Source organism: Chiloscyllium plagiosum, unplaced genomic scaffold, assembly GCF_037043375.1.
Source record: "Chiloscyllium plagiosum isolate Xiang-an unplaced genomic scaffold, Cpla_swu_hap1 HiC_scaffold_1, whole genome shotgun sequence".
Classification (NCBI taxonomy): Eukaryota; Metazoa; Chordata; class Chondrichthyes; order Orectolobiformes; family Hemiscylliidae; genus Chiloscyllium; species Chiloscyllium plagiosum.
The window spans coordinates 101,569,718-101,584,752 of record NW_028270139.1 but is presented as its reverse complement, the minus strand read 5'-3'; the positions used below and the strand labels follow the sequence as shown (position 1 = coordinate 101,584,752).

General features: G+C 40.2%; 2 protein-coding genes across 9 annotated transcripts in view; both read left to right on the top strand.

Moving 5' to 3' along the window:
- rusc2 (RUN and SH3 domain containing 2) overlaps window positions 1-2,866 on the top strand; it is a 129,947-nt gene extending 127,081 nt beyond the window's left edge. For 7 of the 8 annotated variants that reach the window (XM_043688072.2, XM_087989400.1, XM_043688079.2 and 4 more), the window contains one exon: window positions 1,980-2,866. In XM_043688072.2, the coding sequence (XP_043544007.2) occupies window positions 1,980-2,160 (181 nt within the window). In that variant the 3' untranslated portion in view covers window positions 2,161-2,866. The remainder of the gene's footprint in view (window positions 1-1,979) is intronic. The other variant, XR_006311386.2, reaches the window with a different exon arrangement.
- Window positions 2,867-11,722: 8,856 nt separating this feature from the next.
- tars1 (threonyl-tRNA synthetase 1) overlaps window positions 11,723-15,035 on the top strand; it is a 45,739-nt gene continuing 42,426 nt past the window's right edge. The window contains exons 1-2 of the mRNA XM_043688143.2: window positions 11,723-11,810; window positions 14,205-14,279. Coding sequence (XP_043544078.1) covers window positions 11,757-11,810; window positions 14,205-14,279 — 129 coding nt within the window. The 5' untranslated portion in view covers window positions 11,723-11,756. The remainder of the gene's footprint in view (window positions 11,811-14,204; window positions 14,280-15,035) is intronic.

The following is a 15,035-nucleotide window of genomic DNA, read 5'->3' as shown; positions in this document are numbered from 1 at the left end:
AGCACATCATAAAATCTAAACTACATTAATACAGATAATGCCTAGTTGCGCATAGAAACAGAATATCTTTCTGAGAAATTTTTCTAAAATCCTTTCCCTCCTAATTTAAAAATAATCTTCATTATGTCAGTAATTCAACAAGAAGCCCTTTTATCTGTCTAAGCAAACATTTGCTATGTCTGTTGGAAATCTAAAAACAAAACAGGAAATGCTATAAATAGTCAGCAGATCCGTCAGCATCTATGGATCCACAGTTCATTTATATTTGATGTGTGAGACAATCTTCAACTACCTGTTTCACTTGTTTCTTTCTTTACACTTAAAAGAATTTTTCAAGTACAGCATCACAAGCTATGTTTATTTTCTTCCCTCATAACTGAGTATGTTCAATATAAAAGGTAATGGAGTGAGCCTAAATGTCAGGGGAGAACCTATATCTCTCTCTCTCTATTATTCCTGATGTATCTTGTAATTTGCCCTGCGATTTCTTATTAACTTCAGAAAGAGAGATAAATGGTAATAGATTGGAGTTTGATCAATAAACTACTGGTCAATATCATTGATAAATAAACAGTATTAATTATAAACATATTTGCAATAATTAAAACCTACGCTAGTCACAAAATATCAAAAACAGCAAAGGCACTTTTTCTTTCATTCAATAAAGAAACTTTCTTCTATTACTAATGCAAAATAAAATATCTCATACCTATTTTCTCTCAAGAAACCTCTCTTTTGCCTGTAAGTTGGATGATTTCAGAATGGTTAATTGCAAAGTCAGACTTGGAAGACCATTCAAAGTCTTTGAAGATGTATGCAAACCAAAGAATATTAAAAATGTCATAATCTCATAACCACATTGTATAGGTATTTGGACAATACAAAATGGTAGTTGTATTTTCCGTAGGATGAGGGATATACAAGACTAGGAGGCATATTTTTAAGATGAGAGGAGAGAGATTTTAAAATGACATGAGGGGCAATTTTTTTACATGGAGGATGGTCTGTATGTGGTATGAACTTCTGGAAAAAGTGGTGGATGTAGGCACAATTACAATTTTTAAAAGATATTTGGGTAAGTACATGAATAGGAATGGTTTGGAGGGATATAGGCCAGCAGCAGGCAGTTGAGACTAGTTTAGTTTGGGATTATGGTCAGCATGGACTGGTTAGACCACAGGTTCTGTTTCCATGCTGGATGACTCAATGACTCTTAAGTATTTAAGTAGCACCTGCTTTTAAAATATAGCCTTAAGAATGATCATTTGGATCTTTAAGTCTGTGACCTAAGAGTAATTTGGTATGAGAACAAAGTCTTTTGTCCCACTTGATTGCTGCTGTAAAAGTTCAATTGTTTAAAACCAGATAATTGACCAGGTAATGAATTTCTTTAATTTTTTAATGAGATGTTTGGGTCAATTATTAGCTATGATTAGCTGTGGTAACACCATTACTATGATTAGATTTTAATTCCTGATTTTTTTGTTTGCTAATTGAATTTAAGTATCATCACGTGCATTAACTACAGTCTCTTGATGCCCAATCCAGTTACATTACCCATTACATCACCATCTTCCCTGCATACCCAGATAAAAAGTGTCCCATTCATAGCCATTAGATTATAAACTGTGATATTGACATTCTATAGTGAATTGTCTTATTCATGCTCATATATGTGAGCAAAACTTGAAAAGAAACAAAATAATATTCTCTACTGGTCCATTACTTCTGATGGTAGAATGCAACTAATAGAATTTCATAATTGTTTAATTGTATGGAACAAAGTGCAACTCCTCAAGCAGACTGATGCTTTGACACTCAAGTATTTGTGGAGATCACAGATGTACTGAAGATTTAACAGCAGTGCAGAATGGATTGGAATACACAATGCTAACATAAAATATCATTAATATTTAGTGCATTGAGCTCACTTTTGCATTCAGATTTTAAGACTTGTTTTTATTTTATTTTCCTTCAAGAGAAGTGAAAGCACTTTGTCATCACATAGCAACTGAAAAAGGACAACTCAGCTTTAAAAAAGGTGACGTTCTGAGAGTGATAACAAAAGTGGATGCTGACTGGCTGCTGTGTGGCCTTGGTGCTGAACGTGGATTAGTACCCTTTACATATGTGACTCATCCCAAAGATGAGGATTATTAGTCTGAATGCTCAATAGACTGTGATTTTAACTGAAGTTCAAAGGGGTGGCGAGGAACAAATAAAACTTGTTTACTTCAGCAAGATTTATTGAGCAGAAGAAGCACTAATTTGCCAATATTTCTTTGCTTATTATTTTTTATTGAGTGCATTCATATACAATTTAGAGCCCCCAAAAAAATAGAATATATTGCTCATCAGCTAATTTTCATTATAGCATTGGTGACGATAAAGCATGCATGGCACACAAATATTTGTTCAAATTTTCACATGTCTTTAGCAGTAAGCGGAGTTATATTAACATACTTCCAAGTAAGTGGTACAGAACTAGGACATATATGTTACAATTTATTATTTAATGTATATCATATTTTGACTTAAAATAGTGTAAATCGCATGAATTTGTGAAGTACAAATAACAGGCAGTATTTCTGTTTGTGAAAGACAGTATTGGTGCCTTGACTGGATCCTGTAGGGTGACTTAGCTGCCTACCTTTGCACAGTCATTCTACAAGAATGTTTAATGTTTGGGGTAGTGTAGGAATCAATGAAAATATAACAATTTGTAGTAATATATACCTCTGGCTTGTACATATGCAGTCAAAGAAGGTACTCCACATTTAGTTTTATTTACAGACATTCTTTCAATGTGTATTGTATTATTTATTTATTTTGCATATTAATAAAAGTGCTGAAATGATGACTTGAATTAATTGGACATATTGCAATCCTTTGCATTAAATTGTAGTTGATTCATGGCAAGAGATAGTTTATTTACTTGAAAAATTATTCCCCTCTTAAAATTTAACACTTAAACAGACATGCGAAATTGAAAGAAGTCATCCACAGTAATTCAAAAATAAAATATCCAGACTTTAATTGAATCTTCTCTGTTTAGCAGAAATGTATTACGTAGCATAACTCAACTATGGCCATAACATCTGAAGGATGAAAAATATTGTTAGGTTGAAAAAATTATGATTGATTGAAATAGCAAAATGTTTTGTCTAACTGAAAGACTTCTCTGGATATTTATTCAGAATTTGAGTGTGGATGTAAGAACACCCTACAAAACCTCTGACCATTGATTTATTGGTTGAAAATTCTTCTGGGAAATACTGACCTATGGCTGAATTCAGGGTATGCTTTTGCTACCTGAAGCCTAGTGTCAAAAGTATGAATTCATCAAAGCCATCCTGAATACTCAGAAACAAATTAAAGTTAATATTAAAAAGCATAATGACTTGGATTTAAACTTTAATTTCAAGGTGCTGAAATTACTTTACACAATGTAATTTCTACTTCAGAAGGGCATGATGGTTGTATTTGAACAATCTGAGTCGAACAATGGGTCCTTTTTCTTCAAAAGGTTGAACTTGCATCTCTTCAGCACATCCTCAACGCTATGTTACACAAAATTACTACAACCGTTTAGCACAAAAGCTAGCCATTCAGTCCGACTTGCCAAAGTTGATGTTTACATAAGTCTCCTCCCATCCCTTTTTATCTCAACCCACCAGCATTATTGCTTATTTCTTACTGCCTCTTAGAATTCATGAAGAAGGGCTTATGTCCGAAACGTCGATTCCCCTGCTCCTTGGATGCTGCCTGACCTGCTGCGCTTTTCCAGCAACACATTTTTCAGCTTTGCCTCTTAGATAAGAAAGCTAAGTACCTTATTCATCTCAAGCACAGCATCTCACAGCAGTGAGAGCTTCGACCAACTTCAAACACCTTAATGTGTGATTAAAAGCACAACCTTTCTGAAGTCATTACCCGGAGTCATCCACAAAATTTGGGACTTCAAACATATGCTTCAGAAATGTAAAGAGAAAGCAAACTGTCATAAAACAAAGTTGGAAGTCCTGATAAAATCTTGGGTAATTCAGATTGGTGGCTTGCCTGGTGTTTCTGAGCAGCTGATGAAATCAGTGATTAGATCATAAGATATAGGAGCAGAATTAGACAAATTGGTCGATCAAGTATGCTTCGCCATTTGATCTTAGCTGATTAGCTGCGGCTAAGATTGAGAAGGTTTTGCAGATGGGATCATTAAAACAAATATTAGATCAAGATATGACAGAGTAGCTCAATTCCTCAAGATTGAAGTATCACCGGCCACCGCATCTGGAAAGATTAAGGTTATTCTGTATTTTCTGTGAGAGATGAAATTCTACCTTTACAAACAGAGAAATCAAAATCATCAAGGATGTGAATGTACAAATTGAAGATGCTGCAGCTGGAGCTCCTCTGCTGCTCCCATTCTTTTTCTTTCATTTTTTTCCTCCTCTCCTCCCTTCTCGAGGCCTCGGACACCTGGCCCTGACTAATGGAGCAGGATTGGCAGAGATGCCAGAGGCCAGAGTGGGGGACACCGGTGACCAGTGGCCCAATGTGGAGTATAGTGGCAGCCAACAGTCAGACCATGTGGAGGCCGCCTGTGTTGGTCTGGTGCAGAGAGCCTTTGGAGAGAGACTGTGATAAATATCTTTTTAACTTTGCTTCTTGTTTTTTTGACCTGTGGTTATACTGTGCAGTGCTGTAATATAACTTTTTTTTTGTCTGCATTTCTCTATTCTGTAACTAAGGAGTGTACCTAGGTACCTTTGTACCTAAGATTGCGCTGTAAGTGGCAACTTATAAACTTTTCACTGTACCCATTTGAGTACGTGTGACAATAAAGCTAATTCAATTCAATTCTTTGATCAGATGGGCTGAGGAATGGCAGATGCAGTTAAATTTAGATAAATGTGAGGTGCTGCATTTTGGAAAGGCAAATCAAGCAAGAGTTACATACTTAATGGTGATGTCCCGTGGAGTGTTGCTGAACAAAGAAACCTTGGAGTGCAGGTTCATAGTTCCTTGAAAGTGGAGTTGCAGGTAGACAGGATAGTGAAGAAGATGTTTGGTATGCTTGAGTTTTTTTAAAAAAAATTGAATTAAAAGCTTGTCAGTAGTGCCTGTGTAACCATTGTTGATTGCTGTAACAAACCATCTAATTCACTAATGTCCTGTAAGTTAGGAAATCTGCTATCCTTACCTAGCCTGGCCACATGTGACTCCACATCCGGTCTCCCTGGTATAGGAAGCATGTTGTGAAACTTGAAAGGGATCAGAAAAGGTTTACAAGAACGTCGCCAGGGTTGGAGTGTTTGACCTATAAGGAGAGGCAGAATTAGCTGGGGATGTTTTTCCTGGAGTGTCCGAGGCTGAGTGGCAACCTTTATAGAGGTTTATGAAATCATGAGAGGCATGGATAGGTTGAATAGACAAGGCAAAAGTGAGGACTGCAGATGCTGGAAACCAGAGCTTAGATTAGAGTGGTGCTGGAAAAGCACAGCAGGTCAGGCAGCATCTGAGGAGCAGGAAAATCGACTTTTCGGCCAAAAGCCCTTCATCAGACAAGGTCTAAGTAGACAAGGTCTTTTCCCCAGGGTGGCGAGTCCAGAACTTGAGGGCATAGGTTAAGGATGAGAGGGGAAAGATATAAAAGGAACCTAAGGGGCAATATTTTCATGCAGAGGTGCATGTATGGAATGAGCTGCCAGAGAAAGTGGTGGAGACTGGTACAATTACAACATTTAAAAGGCCTCTAGATGGGTATATGAATGGGAAAGGTTTAGAGGGATATGGGCCAAATGCTGGCAGATGGGACTAGATTAATTTAGGATATCTAGTCAGTATGGATCAGTTGGACCGAAGGGTCTGTTTTGATGCTGTACAGCTCTGTGTCTCTGATTCAATTCAATTGGATTCAATTCAAATCAATTCATAACCTTTTAATGTAGTTGAATAAGCCGAGAAGCCTTATAGAAGCATTATCAAGCTTTGTAAGACTCAGAGCTACATGAAATGTTAGGGCAATTGACCCAAGTTTAGCCAAAGATATAGGTTTTAAGGAGGAATTTAAAAGAGAAAAGTGAGGTTTGGTATCTTTCCATAGCTTGGGACTGGGGCATCTGAGGATGCAGCCACTAGCAATGGAGCAATTAAAACTAGGGAGTCCTTTTTTTTTATTTGTACATGGGATGTAGGTATCACTTTCTAGGCCAGTTTTTATTGCTGAGTGGGTAATTAAGAGTCAACCACATTGATTTGGTCTGGAGTTGCCTGTAGACCAGACTAGGTAAGGATTTCCTTACCTCAAAGACATTAGTGAAGTAGATGGGTTTTTACGGCAATCATCAATGGCTCCATAGGCACTTACTGGCAACCTTTTAATTCAGAATTTTGTTAAAACTCAAGTTTCACCAAATGACATGGTGAGATTCAAACCCACTTTCCCAGAGCAATAGCTTGGGACATTATTGCTATGCCACCATAATCCCTAAATTCCCAAGATGTACAAGGGGCCATTATTATTAAAGCACAGACCTCTCAAGAGGGCTGTGTAGCTCAGAATATTACAGAGATAGGGAGGGGTGAGCCCATGGATCAAAAAGCTGGAAAATAAAACAAAGTTAATCCTAATGTGTGAAATCCACGTTCTCCAATTTTGCAGTATTGTTGGAGATTGTGCGCTGCAGGAAACCTACTAGCCCTAAAAGACCAGCTGCCTTATAAAGGAAGTGCACAGATTGTTGCGATGTAAATGCTTGCAAAATGAACTCCAGTATAGACTGAGGGATCCAGTCTGACAAGAGATGTTTTTGTTGCAGATGGACATAAGGAACCATGGAAATATGAAAAATAAGAGCTGGAGTCAGTCTTTCAAGCCCTTCAAACTTGCTCCATCGTCCAGTACAACCATTGTTGATTTCAAGAGGGCATAGGTTTAGGGTGAGAGGGGAAAGATATAAAAGGGACCTAAGGGGCAACTTTTTCACACAAAGGGTGGTATATGTGTGGAATGAGCTACCAGAGGAAGTGTTGGAGGCTGGTACAATTACAACATTTAAAAGACATCTGGTTGGGTGCATGAATAGAATAGGTTTAGAGCGATATGGGCCAAGTACTGGACTAAATTAATTTAAGATATCTGGTCAGCATGGATGAGTTGGAGTAAAGGATCTGTTTCCATGCTGTACATCTCTAAAACTCTAATAGCATGTTCCTGTTTCCCTTCTTATTTAATCCCTTTAGTCCTGAATGCTATATGCAATTTCTCCTTGAAATCATAAAAGCGTTTCAATTTTTACTCTCTATGGTAGCAAATTCCACAAGCTCGTTCACTCTCGAACTGAAGAAGTTTCTCCTCATCTCAGCACTAATTGGTTCTTCCCACATCCTTAGACTGTGTCCCTTGGTTCTGCATTCCCCACCTTTAGGAACATTCTTCCTGCATCGAGCCTGTCTGGTCCTATTGAATTTTATAGGTTACTATGAGATTCCCTCTCATTCTTCTAATGACTTGTGTACAGTATTTATTCCTGACCGATTCAACCTTTTCTAATACATGAGTCCCACTATCCTAGGAATTAATCTGGTGTATCTTCGCTGCACTCCCATTATATAGCAAGAACATCCTTCTTTTGATAAAGATACCAAAACTGCACACAACTTTCAAGTATGGTCTCATCAGGCCATATACATTTTCAGCAAGACATGTCTGCTTTGTACTTGAATCATCTCATCACGAAGGCCACCATATTATTTGCCCTTTTTACCACTTGTTGCACTTGCATGCATACTTTAAGCAATTGGTGTAAAAGGAACCCAGGTCTCATTGCACATTCTCTATCTCAAATTACAGCTATTTAGATAATCTGCCTTGCTCTTTTTGCTACCAAAGTGGATAGCCTCACATTTATCCACATTACACTGTATGACTGCATCTGCCCACTCACTTGTTAAAATTGGATGTCAGAAAGCCAGGTGAATTGTTAGGAGCATCTCTGCATCCTCCTGACAATTCACACGGCTTTGTGACATCTGTAAGTTTTGAGTATTACACTTAATTCCCTCATCTAAATCATTAACATATATTATGAACAACTGGGGGTGGAGGACTGATCCTTATGGTACCCATTTATTCCAACGTGGTCCAGTGGGGCCAGTCTGCCTTGAAGGAGAAAGTGAGGTCTGCAGATGCTGGAGATCAAAGTTGAAACTTTATTGCTGGAACAGCACAGCAGGTCAGGCAGCATCCAGGGAACAGGAGATTCGACGTTTCGGGCACAGGCCCTTCTTCAGGGCCTGTGCCCGAAACGTCGAATCTCCTGTTCCCTGGATGCTGCCTGACCTGCTGTGCTGTTCCAGCAATAAAGTTTCAACCAGTCTGCCTTGAAGAACTATCTCAGAGAAAAGGTTAACCTTGGGCATCTGGACCTGAGGATCTGGCTCCTATGCAACAAGAAATGGAATGACTGAACACAAGTGGTCATTGCCAACACTGTGGCTTCTGCTCTGTCTCTGCGTTGCACTGCAGACTCAAAAGCCTTACTGACCTCATGTGGATTCTCCCCATCTGCCATTCCTGTGAGAATGCAACAACTCCAGAAAATCCAGGAGCTCACAAAAGCACTTTCATATACATTTGAGTACAATGCTATTTACTAGAACAAGTTGCAAAATTTGAGCTTACCTGACCCTTTAAATAAAGTGACAACAAGGTCCATTTTTCTGTTTCATGCTTTTCTCAAAAGGGGACAATGCAGATACTGGAAAAGCGCAGCAGGTCAGGCAGCATCCAAGGAACAGGAGAATGGCTTATGCCCGAAACGTCGATTCTCCTGTTCCTTGGATGCTGCCTGACCTGCTGCGCTTTTCCAGCAACACATTTTCCGCTCTGATCTCCAGCATCTGCAGTCCTCACTTTCTCCACAATGCAGATACTGCCTAGATTTTTATTTTCTCAATTTGGATTTGTGGCATTGCCTCAACTGCTGTGAATGCAATCTCAGACACCCACAACTCTGTAGAAAACTGCAGTTACTGCACATGTAGCAGCAAGACACACAGCATCTGGGAAATCCATGTAGACTTGCATAATGTTTCATGCCTTAACAAAATGCATAGAATTCATATAGTGCAGAAAGAGACCATACAGCCCATCAAGTCTGCACTGATCCTCTGAAGAGTATACCGTCCAGACTCACCGAATCCTGTAACCCTGGATGGGGCTTTTTGAAACATGGCTCCCCACCTAACCTCCACATTCTTGGACACTATGAGGCGGTTTTTAGCATAACCAATCCACCTAATCTCCACATCTTCGGATTGTAAGGAAACCATTGCACCCGGAGGAAACCCATGCGGACATAGGAAAATGTGCAAACTCCACACAGTCACCCAAGGCTGAAATTGAACCTGTGTCCCTGGAACTTATTTTAAAGAGTCACCCTTAACCAATAAAGGCTTAAAGTGGAATTGGAACCTGCAGGTAAGCTATGTTACTACAACTTGCTGGAATACTAACATTCAGCCTTTCCTTATATTTGAACTTTAAAGAAAAAAAACAGCCATTGTTTGTACATTGGAGGAGTTCCCTGTGTAGGCAGAATTCATATCTCTCGTGGGATCTGTTTGTACCTGCCAAGATCCAATGTCTCCCCAATCAGAAAAAAACATGCTTCTGCAGTGCTTTAATGTTTTAGTCACTTCAGTTTAGTGAATGTCAAATAGACTTTAGGACTTAAAATCATTTGGCAGAATTGTCAGCATAAAGGATAATAAAATCATGAGGAGCATGGATAGGATGAATAGCAAAGGTCTTTTTTTTTTGGGTGGGGGAAGTCCAAAACTAGAGGACATGGGTTTAAGGTGAGAGAGGAAATCATAGCAGGACTTACACACTAAATGGTAAGGTCCTAGGGAATGTTGCTGAGACCTTGGTGTGCAGGTTCACAGATCCTTGAAAGTAGAGTCGCAGGTAAATAGGATAGTGAAGAAGGCATTTGGTATGGTTTCCTTTATTGGTCAGAGCATTGAGTACAGGAGTTGGGAGGTCATGTTGTGGCTGTACAGGATGTTGGTTAGGCCACATCTTGGAATATTGTGTGTAATTCTGGTTTCCTTCCTATCGCAAAGATGTTGTGAAACTTGAAAGGGTTCAGAAAAGATTTACAAGGATGTTGGAGGATTTGACCTAAAGGGAGAGGCTAAATAGGCTGGGGCTGTTTTCCCTGCATGTATGGAATGAGCTGCCAGAGGAAGTGGTGGAGGAGGGTACAATCCCAACATTTAAAAGGCATCTGGGTGGATATATGAATAGGAAGAATTTAGAGGGATATGGGCCAAATGCTGGCAAATGGGACTAAGTCAGGTTAGTATATCCGGTTGGTACAACAAGTTGGACTGTGACTGTTTCTGTGCTGTATGCCTATGTGACTATGTATTCCAAAGATTACATTGCCGAGCAAAATTTAAGGAGACCACAACTGTGTTTTGGCTGTTAGTGTGATTCACATCCAGTCTAGTCAGCATGAGAGACATGCAACTAAAGTTGAATTCTCTGTAGTGAACATATTAGGCAGTGCAGATAGCATTGGTTCTGTGAGAAATAGTCGTCTGACCTGTTCAGGTAGCATTGACAAAGCTACTGCCCCCAGTAAGACACTGCTGGAGAAGTCATTTGGTATACATGCTTTTATTGATCAGTGTATTGATAGAGAAGCTGGGATGTCATGCTGTTGCTGTACAAGACATTGTTTGTCAACTTTTAGAGTATAATGTGCAATTCTGGTCTCCCTGCTGTAGGATGTTGTGAAAATTGAAAGGATTCAGAAAAGGTTTACAAGAATGTTGCCAGGGTTGGAGGGCTTAGGCTCGAGGGAGAGGCTGAATAGGTTTGGGCTATTTTCCTTGCAGCGTTGGAGGCTGAGGGATGACCTTGGAGAGATTTATAAAATGATGAGGGACATGGATAGCTAGGGTCTTTTTCCTGGGTATTGGAATAGGAAGGGTTTGGAAGGATATGGGTCAATTGCTGGCAAATGGGACTAGATTAATTTAGGATGTCTGATCGACATTGACAAGTTAGGGTCAAGGTTAGAGTGTTGCTGGAAAAGCACAGCAGGTCAGGCAGCATCTGAGTAGCAGGACAATCAATGTTTCTGGCAAGAATCCTTCATCAGGAATAAGGCTGGAAGTGCAATAGATGGAATGAAGAAGGGGTAAAGGTGATAGGTCGGAGAGGAGGCTGGAGCAGATAGGTAGGAAGGACAATTGACAGGTGGGACAAGTCATGAGGATCTCTTGTCCTGTATAACTGTATCCCTGTGACGCTGGGACTTGAGATCAGTCATGATTTGGAGATGCCAATGTTGGACTAGGGAATACAAAATTCAAAATCACACAACACCAGGTCATAGTCCAACAGGTTTATTTGGAAGCACTAGCTTTCGGAGTCCTGCAACCACCTGATGAAGGAGCAGCACTCCGAAAGCTAGTGCCGGACTATAACCTGGTGTTGTCCGATGTTTAACCAGAGATCAGTGAACCGTCACACAGATACACGGGCTGCAACAGTAACCAATCAGAGAGAAGCGCGTGTGGGTGGGAACCAGCACATCATTGGCCAAATCATAGGTCCGTCAACGCCTTCCCAGCCAATCAACGGCCCTGCAATGCTACTCCGTGATTGGCTGATGGCCCAGTGGTGACGGAGTTCCGGTGTGCTGTCGGGAGGAGGTAACGGTTGCATCAGTCTGAGCCGGGCGATGGAGGCTGAGCTGGTGACAGAGAAATTGCAGGCCATGGATGTCGACGACCAGGTGAGTGCTATGGAGCTCCGCACCAGGGCCTTCCCGCATGGTGTCTGTGTTAGGGAGCGCAGAGAGCAGTCACTGGAATCAGCGGGATATCTGCCATTTCTCCTCCCGATGACTGTCCCCGGGGGTACCCCAGCTCACGACATTTAACGTGTGCGCCCTTCCTTTCTGAGTCCTTCCCAAATGCACCATCTCTCACTTTCACGGATTAAATTCCGTTTGTCAATTTCCAGACCAGCTGGTCCCTATTATTCTGGAGCCTCAAGCATTCCTCGTTATTCTCCATATCACCAATTGCTGTGGTTCTGTTCGCCGAGCTGGAAGTTTTTGTTTCGTCCCCTGTCTGGGTGACATCCTCAGTGCTTGGGACCCTCCTGTGAAGCGCTTCTGTGGTGTTTCCTCCGGTGTTTATAGTGGCCTGTCCCTGCCGCTTCCGGTTGTCAGTTTCAGCTGTCCGCTGTAGTGGCCGGTATATTGGGTCCAGGTCAATGTGTTTGTTGATGGAGTTTGTGGATGAATGCCATGCTTCTAGGAATTCAACGAGCACCCGAGCTACAAATCTTCTCACAAACTTTGAATATCACCAATTTTCTGGAAATCTGCTGAGCATGCCTTCTACATTCATGTCTAGGTCATTAATATACATAATGTACAGTAAGGGATCCAGCTCCAAACCCTGCATTCATCACTGGGTATAGGCTTCCAGTCACAAAGAAAGCCCTTTTACTATCACCCTCTGCTAATTTGGGTACCAATTTAGTAAATAGCTCTGGATTCTATAAGCTTTTAGCTTCTTAACTAGTCTGTCATGCAAGACCTTGTTAAAAGCCTTACTGAAGTCTATGCATGATGTAGAGATGCTGGTGTTGGACTGGGTTAGACAAAGTCAGATGTCGCAAGTCACCAGGTTATAATCCAACTAATTTATTTAAAATCCCAAGCTTTCAGAATTCTGCATTGCCACTGCACCTGTCAAAGGAGCAGTGCTCTGAAAGCTTGTGATTTTAAATAATAGCTTCTTGTTTTGTGACTTTTGACAAAGTCCGTTAGACGACATCAACTGCACTACCCTCATCTACACACCTAGATGTCACCTCAAAAAATTAAATTAATCTTCTCTTTTAAAACCACACTGACTATCCCCTCCAAGTTCATACTGGTTCTGCCTCAAATTTTTTTCCAATTGTTTTTCTACCACAGATGTCAGACTGGTCAGTAATTTGCTGGTTTATCCCTATCATCTTCTTGAAAAACTGTTCCAAATGAGCTGTTCTCCAATTCTGTGGTATCCCTCTTTGGGCGCAGAGGATTTTGTCTTTGTTCATGAGTCACTGAATGTTAACGTGCAGGTGAAAGACAAATGGCATGTTAGCCTTTATTGCAGGATAGTTTGAGTCTCAGTAAAAATGTCTTGTCTTGCGACGAGTTTACACGTGACCACATCTAGAGTATTGTGTGCTAAATCTGTCCTTGTACATGAATATTATACATGTCATAAATGCAATAGTCTCCCAGACTGATTGCAAAGATACAGGGATTGTTGTTGTATGAGGAAAGTTTAATCGACTGGGCTTGAATTCAGTAGAACTAAAAAGAATCAGAGGTGATTGTATTCAAACATACAAACTTGTTTCAAGTATATTTGTTTCACATACAAAGTTCACACATGAATCAGCACAGAAGGCTGCTTCCCCAGACTGGGATTTGATCAAGAGCTGAGCTGAGGTGGAATTTTTTCAGAAGGTGGTGATTTTTTTGAAATCTCTGCCCCAAGGGGTTGCAAATGCTCATTTATGATGTAGTACATTCATGTGGCGATAATGTAGAAAAATGGTGTTGAAGTAGATCAGCCATGATCTCATTAAATGATGGAGTATGCTTGAAATTACAACTGACTTCAACACTAACAAGCATATTCTATTCACAAGACCTTCTGAGTATTGTTCAGGAATGAAAACCATGAGAGGTTTCTCTTTACAGATCTATTGACATGTTGTACTGCTTCGATTGCCACATGACCTTAGATTAGATTTGCCACCTCTGATCTCTGGTGGAAGGCTCTCCAGGGGTTTTACCGTGCAAGGTTAGCAAATGTTATATTTACCTTGTAAAAGTTTGATTGCTTATTGTTGTGTACCTTTTGTGGTTTTGCATCTGTAACTAATGCACAAAAAAGTCTGGCAAACAGGTGACCAATTTTGAGGTAGAGAGGAAATCTGAGGTGGGTGAGGGTCTGGATCTCAATAGTTATTTTGAAACAATTTACAGGCCTATCGATTATCAGAATTCAGGTAACTGGTAGTAAAAATGTAAAACTATTTTATCCACTGAGAACCTGTAAGTAGGATCACTGCACAACATAAAAATTAATATTTTAATTATTTTCTGTGCCTTTAGCCTAAAGTTACATCTGAGAAACAGAAAGGCAAGAAGAAAAGCGTTAAGGAAGGTGGTGATGCAATGAGAGCGGAGGTGAGAGCTGCTTCTGTAACCTTTTCGTATGGAAAACAACCATGTGAAATGGAAATATAGCTAATTAATGTGGTTGTCTATTCAGATTAATAGCAATTAATACCAATTCTTTGGTATTCAGTTCTTTTGTTTACATTGATTTTGGTGTACAGAGGAACCTTGATCATCCAAAGGAGACGGGTGGGTATTATTTCCGCCAAATTCTGGACAATCGAATACTGAATAACATCAGGACCTTGCGATCTTGCTGTATAATCGGATATTCGGATAATCGCATGCCAGCTAATCAAGGTTCCTCTGTATCTGCTCTCTACAACGCTGTGATTCTACACTGATTTTTTTTTTTTATTGCCTCAGTCTATTTCATACATAGAGTCATAGAGATGTGCAGCACAGAAACAGACTCCTCAACTCAACTCATCCAGGCCAATCAGATATCCTCTATTTGTCCAGTCCATTTGCCAGTATCTGGCCCATTTCCCTCCAAACCCTTCCTATTCTTATAGCCATCCAGATGCCTTTTAAATGCTGTAATTGTACCAGCCTCTGCCACTTCCTTTGGCAGCTCATTCCATACATGCATCATCCTCTACTTGAAAAAGTTGTCTTTTAGGTCCCTTTTACATCTTTTCCCTCTCACTCTGAACCTATGCCCTCTAGTTCTGGATTCCCTCATCCCAGCGAAAAGACCTTGTCTATTTTTGCTATCCATGCCCCTTGTGATTTTATAAACCTCTATAAGACCATAAGACGTAG